At 34.2% G+C, this 12,506-nt stretch overlaps 3 protein-coding genes across 3 annotated transcripts; 2 read left to right on the forward strand and 1 right to left on the reverse strand.

Annotated features, from left to right (window-relative positions):
* The first annotated feature begins 85 nt into the window (after positions 1-85).
* LOC135142397 (NCK-interacting protein with SH3 domain) lies at positions 86-7,508 on the forward strand. The gene is made up of 7 exons (XM_064074114.1): positions 86-348; positions 417-1,354; positions 1,408-1,610; positions 6,615-6,718; positions 6,782-7,003; positions 7,052-7,224; positions 7,274-7,508. Exons 1-7 carry the CDS (start codon positions 324-326, stop codon positions 7,460-7,462), a joined length of 1,854 nt encoding a protein of 617 aa, XP_063930184.1. The 5' UTR covers positions 86-323; the 3' UTR covers positions 7,463-7,508.
* Positions 7,509-7,715: 207 nt separating this feature from the next.
* Positions 7,716-9,498, reverse strand: LOC135142456 (troponin C-like). The gene is made up of 5 exons (XM_064074161.1): positions 9,415-9,498; positions 9,229-9,256; positions 8,238-8,381; positions 7,940-8,191; positions 7,716-7,885 (listed from the first exon to the last, which is right to left on the reverse strand). The coding sequence occupies exons 1-5, from the start codon at positions 9,415-9,417 to the stop codon at positions 7,854-7,856; spliced, it is 459 nt and encodes a 152-aa protein (XP_063930231.1). The 5' UTR covers positions 9,418-9,498; the 3' UTR covers positions 7,716-7,853.
* A 91-nt stretch (positions 9,499-9,589) lies between these two features.
* On the forward strand, positions 9,590-12,098 carry LOC135142444 (protein rogdi). The gene is made up of 7 exons (XM_064074150.1): positions 9,590-10,653; positions 10,709-10,780; positions 10,825-10,959; positions 11,008-11,168; positions 11,220-11,340; positions 11,387-11,596; positions 11,654-12,098. Exons 1-7 carry the CDS (start codon positions 10,618-10,620, stop codon positions 11,720-11,722), a joined length of 804 nt encoding a protein of 267 aa, XP_063930220.1. The 5' UTR covers positions 9,590-10,617; the 3' UTR covers positions 11,723-12,098.
* Positions 12,099-12,506: the final 408 nt, after the last annotated feature.

Genomic DNA, 12,506 nt, shown 5'->3' on the forward strand with positions numbered 1-12,506 from the left:
GTGTAGCCAACCACATTTTGCGCAAGATCATGTCACCAAACAGTTGATATTTTGTCAAAGCAGTACGAACTGATGAAATAAACTCAAAATTTGTGACTAACAATCAATTTGATTAAGTTTACAATACCCCAGGAAAGCTGTTTGTTAATTTTAGCGATAATTGAAAATTAATTTCTTCGGTTTGACAGATTGCGACCTGTGCATAACTCGCACCCAGAACGTGATCAACAACATAAACAAAAAAGAGGCGTGACATTTATATTTGTCAAATAATTATATAAAGTTTATTACTTTCACTCTCACCGATTTTACGTAATTCCAAAATGACACAGAACATAGTTTTGTCAGGTGAGTTCCAGCAAAATCCCGTTTTTTTCCGTACCTACGACCTAATTATATCGTTTTTTTCAATTCAGAAACCCTAGATATGCTGCACAGTTTGTATGATTTCAAAGCGACGTACGCGAAGACCCTTAGTTTCCGTACAAATGAATACTTTATTTTGCACCAGACGAATACCAAGCATAAGAACTGGTGGGAAGTGATCAACGAAGATGGAGAAATGGGTTTTATACCTTCAAACTATGTAGAAACTGTTACCGTAAACCCTTCTTTTTACTTACAATTCCTCGACAATTGCCTTGATAACCTGAACAAACGCGCTTCTGGTGAGGGTAATGGTGAGCGGCAAGAGGTGATCGCAAGACTGAAAGACGTGAAACGACAAATCGAACTGTTACCGGAAATTAGTAGAATTGGCAGTGACGGCGATGATAATAAAACATTACCTTACAAAAACTCGGATAGAGAGACGCACGGTCAAAGTCTGAGATCTTCTCCTAGTTCACATTCGTCGTTGATAACCGAACTGAAGAATGAGGTTAAGGAGGAGTTGATTACTCCAATTCAAAAGACAAGTAAAGAGAGAGTGAGAAAGTCCATTGAGAATATACATGATGAGGTCAGTTCTGAGGTTTACAATGACCGGAAAAAGTCAGACACGTCGTCTCCAGCCATTACCCATCAGTCTGTGTATGAACTAGTCGAAAGTGTGAGAATTAATACTCAGTTGTCTCATGAAATGTCTCGAGTGGCTGTGGTTACGGTAGTCCAGGGCTTACACGAGCTTCTACCGGCGTCTGTGTTTCCATATCTCAGCACTATATTGTCTCAAGTACAAACTTCCCTTGTTGTTGATGATGTTCAAATCGATCAAACACATGATGCTAGTCGTTTGAAAATTATTTTTACGGAGTTAACGTCTTGTAAGGAGGATTCGCAACAACGCAGTTGGATGCTCCACGAAGACGAAGATGTGATCAAAGAGTATCTGCTAGAACTGATTTCTATTCTGGTTTGTTGATTTTTGTAGTTTTAATGTTGTTTAATTGTGTTTTTGTTTTTTAGTCAAACGCAGATGCTAGTATTTCCAGACATGTGATTTCCTCAGACCAGTACCACTGCATTGTTACTCTGATACAATTTTATCAGATGGAAATTCGCTGGTCGATTCGCCAGCTATTGTTACAAACTTTTGGGGTTTTGTGCAGCTTAGACAAAACAGTCGTCAGCATCATGCTGAATTCGATTCTACCAGGAGAACTTGCCAGGTTATTTGCTTCATAAAATAGGTGCCAAATGTTATGACTCAGCAAAACTTTCTTGTTTTGATTTAATGGAAATTCCAATTAATCATTTAACATGGAACATAATTATTTGGACGATTAATTCGTTAATGCGGTGGACTTAAGCTCCGCCTTTTTTTCATATTTTATGGGCCAAGTGGCGGAACAAAATTGGCGTTAGAATTTTCACCAATCAGAGCGCGTATTTGAAACAGCTGCAGCTGCTATTCGTTGATTGCGGGTAATTAAAGTCGCTAATTTTTGCAAGGGGGCGGAGCAAACTTGATATTTCCACGATTCACCAATCCAGAAAATTGGGCAAGCAGTACTGTTGTTATTATTAGTATCACACTGCTTCTATCCAAATTGGAATTTTTCTTTTTTCTTCGATTTTACGGGTTTTTGATATCACAATTTTTCGTTTCTTCAATTTTTCGATATTACAATTTTTCATTTTTCGTTTTGTCAATTTTTCAAGTTCCTGATTTTCCATTTTTCATTTTCCCAATTTTTTGTTTTCATTTTTTCAATTTTATATCACAATTTTCCAAATTTTCAATCTTTGATTTCCAATTTCAAATTTGCAATTTTTGGATTTCTGATTACCCGATTTTCCAATCTTTAAGTTTCTCAATCTTTAGATTTTTGAATTTTTCGTTTCTTCAATTTTTCAAAATCTTGATTTCCAATTTTTAGATTTTTCAAAGTTGTCATTTTATATTTTTTCGTTTTTTCATTTTTGATTTTTTGAATTGTACAATTTTGCAGTTTCTCGATTTTTTGATTCGAAAAGTGGAATTGAAAAATCAAAAATCATAAAACTGAAAATCTAAAAAATTTTGTAAATTATGACTAAAACCTGTTTAAAATGAAAACTACAAAAATTGAAAAAACAAGAAATTTAAAAATTAAGAAACTGAAAAATCTCAAATTAAAAAAAGGGAAAGTCAAAAAATTTAGAAGCTTAGTTAAGTTGAAAAACCGAAAAATTGCAAATCGCAGAATTAAAAACTCCAAAAATTTTCGATTTTTGACTTTTTAAATTTTTCGATTTTGTACATTTTGGATTTCTCAATTATCCGTTTTTTTTTGGCGCTTTCTTTAATTTTCAATATTTCGGTTTTGCAATGTTTAATTTTTTGATTTTTTCATTTTTGATTTTTCAATTTTTCTGTTTTGATTCGAAAAGTTGAAACATGGAAAAATTGAAAAATCGGAAAACTAAAATATCTGAAAAAATTAAAAATCGAAAAACTGAAAAAAGGAAAAATTGCAAATCGCAGAACTGAAGAAATGAAAAATTGAAAAATCGGGAAACTTAAAAATCGAAAAAATCAAATGAATCTAGAAATTGGAAAGAACGAAAAACGAGAAAGAGAAAAATTGGAAAACCCAAAAATTGTAAAATCGAAAAACGGTATAATCGTCAAAATTGTAAAATTAAATATAAGATATAATTAAATTTGAAAAGTTAAATATCGAGATTTTGAAGAAGTAAAAATCGAGTAATTGAAAAATCGAATAAGTCAAGAACTTAAAAAATCCAATTGTAAATGGAAAAATTAAAAAATCGTGAAATTGAAAAATTTTAAGTCATGATCCGATTTTACAATTTTTCATTTTTCGATTTTTCAGTTTCTCAATTTTCATTTTCCCGATTTTTTTAATTTTCATTTTTCCAATTTTATACCACAATTTTTCGTTCTTTCAATGTTTGTTTCGATTTTATATTTTTTATTTATTCAATTTTTCAAATTTTCAATCTTTGTTCAATTCCTCGATTTTCCAATTTTTTAATTTTTCAATTTTGCAGTTTTTGGATTTCCGATTATCCGATTTTTCGATTTGCAAGTTTCTCAATTTTTAATCTTTCGATTTTTGAATTTTTCGTTTCTTCAATTTTTCAAATTCTTGATTTCCAATTTTTCGATTTTTCAATTGTACAATTTTTCGATTTTTTTATTCGAAAAGTGGAAAAATTGAGAAATCGAAAAATTGCAAAACGAAGAAATGAAAAAACGAAAAATTGATACATTGAAAAATTAAAAAAACTAATTAATCGAAAAACTGGAAAAGAGCAAAAAAATGTAATGGAAAAATTGGAAAACCCAAAAGTTGTATTATCGAAAGATCGAAAAATTGAAAAATTAAATAGCGAGAAATAGAAAAATCAAAAATCATAAAATTGAAAAAGTGAAATTTTTTTAAATTATAAGTATTATCTGTAAAAACTGCAAAAATGGCAAATCAAAAATTGAGAAAAGGAAAATTTTAAAATTCAGAAACTGAAAAATCTGAAATTTGAAAAAACGAAATATTAAAAGATCTAGAATTTGAAAAACCGAAAAATTGCAAATCACAGAATTAAAAACCAAAAATTCAATTTTCCAATTTTAAAGTTTTTCAATTTTGCAGTTTTTGGAATTCTTAATTATCCGATTTTCCGGTTTCTTAAATTTTCAATATTTCGATTTTACAATGTTTCATTTTTTGATTTTGTCCTTTTTGGATTTTTAAAATTTTCGTGTCTTCAATTTTTCTAGTTCTTGATTTCCAGTTTTTAGATTTTTCAAAGTTTTCATTTTATACTTTTCCGTTTTTTGATTTTTGATTTTTCAATTGTACAATTTATCAATTTTTTTTTATTCGAAAAGTTGAAACATGGAAAAAATGGAAAAACTGAAAAAAAGAAAAATTGCAAGTCGAAGAATTGAACAAACGAAAAATTGATACATATATTAAAACCAAAAATCGAGAAACTTAAAAATCGAAAAAATTTAATGAATCTAAAAATTGGACATAAGAAAAAATCGAGAAAGAGAAAAATTGGAAAACCCAAAAATTGTCAAATCGAAAAATAAATAACAAAATTTGAAAAGTTAAAAATCGAAAAATTGAAAAATGGAAAAATTGTAAAATCATGATATTGAAAAAGTGAAAATTTTTAAAAATTATGATTATTATTACATATTTAAAGTGAAAACTAGAACAATTACAAATCAAAAGTTGAAGAAATTGAAATTTTGAAAAATCGAAATACTGGAAAATCCAGAATTGAAAAAATTAAAAATTAAAAAATATAAAAGTTGAAAAATCTAAAAATTGAAAAACGTCACATTGGGAAAAAGAAACATTATAAAATAAAAACAACAAAAAACCGAAAAATTGAAAAAACAAAGGACATAAAAAACCGAAACGAAAATTGCAAATCGAAAAACTGAAAACAGAAAATTGAAAAATTATGAATCAAAAAAGTGTAAATCGAAGATTTGTAAAAATAAAGAAAATGAAATACCAAACCGAAAAATTGCGAAACGAAGATTTGAAGAAATGAATAATTAGAAAATCTAAAAATTGGAAAATCAAAAGATTAAAAAATCGAATAATTGAAAAATTAAAACTTGCAAAATCTAAAAATAAAAAATTCAAAAGTTGGAAAATTAAAAAACTGAAAAATTTAAACTCGAAAAGTCTAAAAATTGCAAATCGAAAAACTGAAGAAACAAAAAAAAATAAAAATTGAAGAATTGAAAAATTCAAATCAAAATATAATTTTTCAAAGAAGCGGATTTTATAGGACTGCGTTTCGGGGGCAAGCGAAGTTCTGTCGACATAACTTCGACCAATTTTTTTTGATATCGTAAATGGTACGTATTATTACAAACGTATTTGGAGAGTTTTTCGAAAAATTTTGAAATAAAAATTTATAAACATTTTGAATCTTTTGAACTATTTCGTCACATGCTTTTTTTAATGGAATCAAAAATTACTCTTTGATTGTTGGCACAGTTATCTGACTCTAAATACTCTTAGTGGAAAGATTGGTTTATTAATTTAAAAATATTTGTAAAACTAGATTTAAAAGAAATTGTAAAATCGTCTAAATTATAAAAGAATGAATACCTACACTTCAAATATAAAACTAAATTGCTCGAATATGTGCAAGAATATACTCTGATCATATGTTTGACCTTACGTAAAGGGACCAAGGTTATTGTTCTATAAAAAAATTTCAACACACTAACAAATGTATGATTCTTATCACCGACATAATAACGATGGAAAAAAAACAGAACCGCTTTTTCAATGTCAAAATGAAAAAATGCTTTGAATGCATGTCGAGCGGAAAACAGCAACTGTACTTAGAATGTCGAAAATAAACCGAGATATTTTATATTTTAAGTGCTTGCTTGCTGAAAATTACAGACAATAAATTTAATTATAAGGAAAATAAATAATTCCCGAATAGATGTGGAACATGTTTTGGCTTTTGGGCAGCTCGTAACTAATGATCATTCCACAATGTTTTTCGTCCTTTCAAAACAATAGCATTATCTCGACATATGATCCCCATTAAACTGAAGGGCCATTCATTGGTGAGCGCGCCAAAACACCACTCACTCCAAACGCACGTAAAATATTAAAACACATGTTAATCTTAACAGCCCGTGTGAAAAAATCCACCGTTTCTAAAATAACTAGCACTAAATTTTCTTTGGCATTTGTTTTATCTGCCTCTCGATCTCCTCCAATTTCGAAATCGGACAAAACAATATTTCTTCGGGGAAAATCGCGGCGCGTGGGTGCGCCAGAGCGCCATAAACATGTTTTGATTAGCGCATCTCGCGATTTACGCAATTTTTGATAGTCGTTGTTCCAGCGACAATTATTTCTGCATTTACCGCCTATGCCAAGTTTCAGTCTATTGCAAAAGCCAGCAAAAAAGTCGAAACATTTCCAAAACAAACAACGCGCTTTTTAAAAGCGCCAATCATTTAGGTCATGAATATTTTAATGGCGGCTGCAGTCGCATTGCACTTAATATAATAAATCGGATCAACCTGTCGGGGTTAGACGCCAGGAACTTGAAATAACTCAATTTTTTATCGTTGGCGTTGTGTTTTATTGTTTTGTTAAAATAGAACTTATATTGTTGCTTGTGGTAATTGTACCATTGGTAATGTGGCAACGTGGGGTGTTTTATTTCAGGGACATGATGGCGAACGCTCGCAACATTCCCAAATTAAACTACTCGTCAATACTGTTAACGATGATATTTTCGATGGGAGAACCGATGCCGATTACGCATCACGGTAATTAATTTCCATGCGAACGATTTAACCGATAAAAGCGACTATTAATAAAATCCTTTGTAGAGTTGCTAGGAGGGAACTTTCTGTCTTTTTTATTGAACAACATCGAGTATCCTCCTGATACGGACATCGACGAACAAATCCCGGATTTATTCCTCAACTGTATAATTTCTTTTAATTTGCAATTTAGCGAAAGTTCGGAAAATCCGGTTCTGAACGCTTTGGAAGAACGAGACGTTGCGAAAACGTTCACCGAGAAGATTCTTCTATTGCTTAATCGCGAACGTGAGTACAAGACATAGCCAAATCCAGGGAGTTATTATTAGGTTCCAGATGATCCTGTGCGGATTTTCGAACACGAACCCGCACCTCCACATTCCCTGCTCAAGTTGTTCGTGGACTTGTTGAGCAGAAAAACCACGGCGGATCTTTTCTACACGAACGATATTAAAGTTTTGATTGATATCGTGGTGCGAAACATCTCGGATTTGTCGCCGGGGGACAAGGTAGCGTCGGTGCGTTTGGCGTAGGGTTGGTTCAATTTTGTTTTTACAGAGAAGGCAGCAGTATATTGAATTGTGTCGGAGGGTGATGCGCAACACGAACTACGACGAGCACCGACACAGAATCGACGATATTCTTAAATGTTTCACTCGGATCTTCTGTGAAGAAAGTGATTTAAGTAAATATGACCAAAAATTAGTGCGGGAGATCTCGCACGAGTTCCCCCAGTTTTTCAAATAATTTGTGATATTTTTATTTTTTTATTATTAAATTTTATTGATGTATAGTGGTTGATTTCCATTCCCGTGTTGAAAAATTGTATGTGATATCCTACCTCACGTAGTATTGTTCGTTTGGCTGAGTAGGGGTCAATGAATCGCTTATTGGTGTGTGCAGCTGTGAGTTAAGAGTTGATGTGATTTGTACCAAAGTTTATAGATCGAACGAAAATAGCTTAAGTGACTTGTTTGACGGTACAAATTGTAAACGACGATAAAGTCAATAAATTTATTTATGAAATAAATACAAATATATTGTAATTAAAATAAAATCTTATGTAACACTTCGTTCACAACATAGTTTTTTTTTCCTTAACAAATAAAATGCACTGTAGAAAGTAGATGTTGCGCGTTTAAACTTCACCAGTCATCATCTCCATGAATTCTGAAACATCAGCAATTGAGATTGACGTCAACACGTCCAAAATTAGACCCTCACCATCGAAATCCACGGTTCCAGAACCGTCGGTATCGATTTCTTCAATCATCATATCCAACTCTTTATCCGTAAGTTGGTCATCGAGTTCCCTCAGGATCTCGCGAAGGCACGTAGTCGGAATATACCCGTTACCCTCTTTATCATAAAGCCTGAACGCTTCCTTCAACTCCTTCTGCATTGCCTCATCGTCCTCCTCAACGATGAACTTAGCCGCCAACGTCACGAACTCCTCGAACTCCAAACGCCCAGACTCTGGAGACCTCAACTTAGAAAAAACAACGACAAACACCCGACTTACTATCAGCATCTACTTCCTCGATGAGTTCTTCCAAGATTTTCTTATCGAAAGGTTGCCCCATGAGACGCAGAATGTCCGACACCATGTCGCAAGGGATGCTTCCGGACTTTTGGTTATCGAAAGCCTCGAAAGCCTTGCGGAGGACTGGAACAAATCGTTAATGAGAAAACGGAAACTTCCGTCTCTTTTCCTCAGTAAATTCCAAGACGGACGTATATAGCTCGTGTACACGATCCCCTGTGTTTATACGAAACGTCGAGTAAGAATAGAATCAAATCGAGCAGCTGCACCCGAAGAACGCGTTTCACACCCACAAACGTCAAGAAATCCGTGCCAAGCATTTCTCCAACGCACCCGAACCGGAAGAAAGGCGGAAAATCGCCATACCCAGACACCGACAAATCCATTATTTATTGTTTGGGTTCCATCCAAGTCACTTAACACCATGGAAAAAAGCCGCTGTCTGAAAATAAACCGCCAAACAGACTGTCAACGGTGTTATTGTTGTGGGATCCCGAAGCTCGGAAAGTTCCAGTTATCAATCGTCCGTGGATTTATTTAGAGATTGCAGTTTTTTGGCGTTTGTGGGTGGCTATTTTGCGGCGAAGATTTTAAATAGGCTACACCTGTCAAAAAAATGCAGTTTATTCGGGCCGAATTTGCTTAACTGGGCACAGGTGGTGGCGTCGCGACGGACGGACGCTCCAATTTTGGACCGCGCTTGTAAAATAAAGTTTATTTATTGGGTGGATTAAGCGGGGTTTGACAGATTTAAGGTGTTGGAATAGGCCGATCAAGGCGACAACAGCGGATAATAAATTTGTAACTACGGGAAAAATAGGACCGAGTTTACTAACTTGTCTTGTTTTTGGAAATTCGCTTTGTTATGGTATTTTATAGGTGGAGTGCGTCACCGTTGCGAAAAATCAAATATTGACTAGCCGAAGTGTGTCGACGAAAACAAACACCTACTATCGATTGCTTTACTTACCGGCGATTTGTTCTGGCGGAAGCTCATCCTAAAATTAAGAAAAAGAGATTAATCGACTTCGCAAATCGTATGAATTAGCAATCTGGCAAAATGGCAATTCCGTGAGAAAGCGGCAATAAATCACGATCGATTGTGCTTTTGCCAAATTTCACTATCACTGAAGTACACGTTGTATTTGATATGTACCATTTCGATTTCGATGTGTCGGTGTAAAGGGAAATCTGAACCTTGTGTCTGTGGCAAGAGTCTGAGAAGAACTAGATGGTTCCCTGACTGTTAATCTGGTTATTATTTTAGAGTTATAGTGGATTTCTAGCGTTTCCCCGTCCCCCTTGGGTTTTTCAAGTCTTTTGCAGAGTATATTTCAGCCCACACTCGAGCATCCTTCTACCAATCACAGCCGTTGAGAAAACGGCAGCAAAATCAACCCATGCTCGTATTTTTAGATATTTCAGTTAAAACAAATGCAGCAGTTGCTTGAAGTCCGCCCGTATTATGTTCTCCAGAGGGCATCTGCGTCCAACTCTCGGTGGATTCAAATCAAAAACGAGAAATCTCAAGATTCTTAATTACGCTTTCGTGGTAACCGAAAATGAAAATAGCGGGGATTGAAGTGTGGCCGCTTTCGCTCTGATTTCGATAAACAATCCGCCGATCTAATACAGATCTATATATTTATAACATTTGTGAAATATTCAGAACGTGTCCCTCCCACGCTCCGTGTCGTTCACTTTTCTATATCTGTTCTAAAATATACTTTCGTCTTCACACATCTGGTGTGCCATATTTCTTTGAAGTGTGTAAAACATATTAATCTAATTGATTCCTTGACGTCGGTTCTTTCCATCAATCGATGAGGTCACAACAATTGGCGCCGACGTCCGTCCATCTCGACCCAGCGAAAAAACAAATTATTGAAGTAATTAACAATTTTATTTATTTGTGGGACATGCGCTTGGCAGCGAAGCTGCAATTAATCCAACATTTGTGCTGATGATCCAGTGCGGACACACCCTTAGGGGCTCCAAGCAACTAAAAGTGAAATTTGGCACTATCCGCAAAGAAAAATGCGGAGTTGGGCGTAGTGCAACGAACGATTTTTCAAACAAAATTCATATTTCACAAGAATCGAGGAAACAACAGGTGCAACCTATTTTTTACATCAAAATGAACGTGTTTGTTTGCTAGAACTAGCGCCAAATCGCGACACCCAAATTTTTCAAATTCGAACCCCGCGCTTGAAGCGGTTCAAATTACCGTACGCATGCGCACCGCGTCATTCGCGTCACTTAAATGTCAAAGTTGCAGTCTGAATTGTTTAATTTTTAGCAGTGAAAACTAGCATTCACGTTGTAAACAACTGAAATTCGTCCACTACCCCTCCGAACGATGGTAGATTGCGAAAAAGAAGAAGCCCTCAATTTGGTAAGCGTGTGTAAATTGAAACTCGAAAGTGAGGTTATGTGAACTGATTTTGTAGCAAAAGGAATTTGAATGGGTGCTCCACCAGGAAGTCCACAAGGGGTTAGAACAGATTCACCAGATACTCGCGGTAAGGGTGATTTTTTGTAGGGGTTGTTTTAAGGGTGGTTGTAGGAGTGCGCTGGGCGGTTTCCAGTTCGGCTCTATGGTCATGACAACTCTAGTAAACAGGACAAATTCGTTCTTTCCGTGCCCTCAGATCAGGTGAAGTGTGTGGTCACGTTAACCGGAGACAGTATTACACATGCTGTAAGTTAGAAAAGTGGGTCAACTCGCCTTGATTGTTTCCTTTTCAAGGATATTACTTTTAAAGTGACTAGGCAAACAAATACAACTATTGTGCGTACTAGTATCCAGAATGATTGTCCCTGGAAGCTGCAACAAGTACAGGATGCTGCCAATCACCTCCAGCAAGCGATCAATCACATAGATGATGTGGGGAAAAACTATAAGTTTAAGTGAGTGATAATTCAATTGAGTGATTGTGTAACTTAAGTGGCAATTTGTAGATCATCAGATGAGGTTTTGCACGTGCTGGGGAATATTTTGGGGAGTTTACAAAGGGGGCGCACGAGTTTGATAGTACCTAGGAAGCGACCTATAGATGACCTTATTAGAAGTTTAAATATGGTATTTTTCTAAAATTAGTATGACAATGATAACGCTTTATTTTTAGAAATCTCTAAACCCAAATCTTAGTGAAGATCTGGCTATTAGTTTCTACATTCAAAGCCACAAATTGATATTTGCGATCTATCAGCTGACAAATAATCACGGTACTATGAAGTATGATTCAACTCATGCCGAAAGCTCGGTGCCTTGGCTGAATGAAGTATTAGTCTTTTTTACAGTTGGATTACAATTGTGTCAACAACTTAAAGATAAGGTGTGCTATTTTAACAATGCGTGTAATTCATTGTTTTAATTGTTTCTATTTTTGCAGATCTGTGTTTTTTCCCAGTATAAAGATTTTACAGTAGGATCACGTCCATCTAGTCCCCACCAAGTATAATCTCATGATTGGTAGAAAAATTTCCAAGCAAAATTGTACATATTGATATTGTCAATTTGTATATAGGAGTCCTAAGGACGTGTTATAGATCTAATTATCTTCTAGGCATACTGAAACATAATATATGTATTTATTTATTTTGTTTCTTTTATTCACTACTGTAGGGGGATTCGAAAGTATTATTTTTGCTCCACATGACAAAGATGGAGAAATGTGACAACGTTTGAATGATAAGTTTGCTTGTACAATGTTTAATTGTGATAGTTGTGAAAGTAGTTGCTAGTTTTATAAGACAATAATTGAAATTTGCACTTTAAAAATTTACACTTGTATGATGTTTGTAATTGTTAAAGCAATAAAGTCTTGTTTAATGTTACGTTAGTTTTTGTCCGATTTTTCGGTCATATGTGAAACTTAGAGGTGTCATATGATAAAAGCGGATCAAAAGATGTGGACCCAAAAGTTATCAGTGCTAATATTATTGCAAAAGATTTTCGAGATCAAAAATAGTCATAAATTTTTATCGCAAGAAATAATACGGATTATGTGTATTTAAAACTGTTTGCTAGACTAATAAAGTTTAAATGTCATTCAAGGTCATTAAATATTTGTATTTTTTGTATCTGTAATATACTGATTTATGTTACAGTTATTTAAGGACGAGAAAAATCCATTTCAAAAATTGCAGAATTATTCTGAAGACAGTCATGGCTTGAGTTATACAACAAAGGTGCCGACAAGCGACAAGATAATCAGAGTTCAATCATCCTTGAACCTGAAATCG

Source organism: Zophobas morio, unplaced genomic scaffold (assembly GCF_036711695.1).
Source record: "Zophobas morio isolate AGI-343-1 ecotype UQ-CSIRO unplaced genomic scaffold, CSIRO_AGI_Zmor_V1 ptg000004l, whole genome shotgun sequence".
NCBI classification, from domain to species: domain Eukaryota; kingdom Metazoa; phylum Arthropoda; class Insecta; order Coleoptera; family Tenebrionidae; genus Zophobas; species Zophobas morio.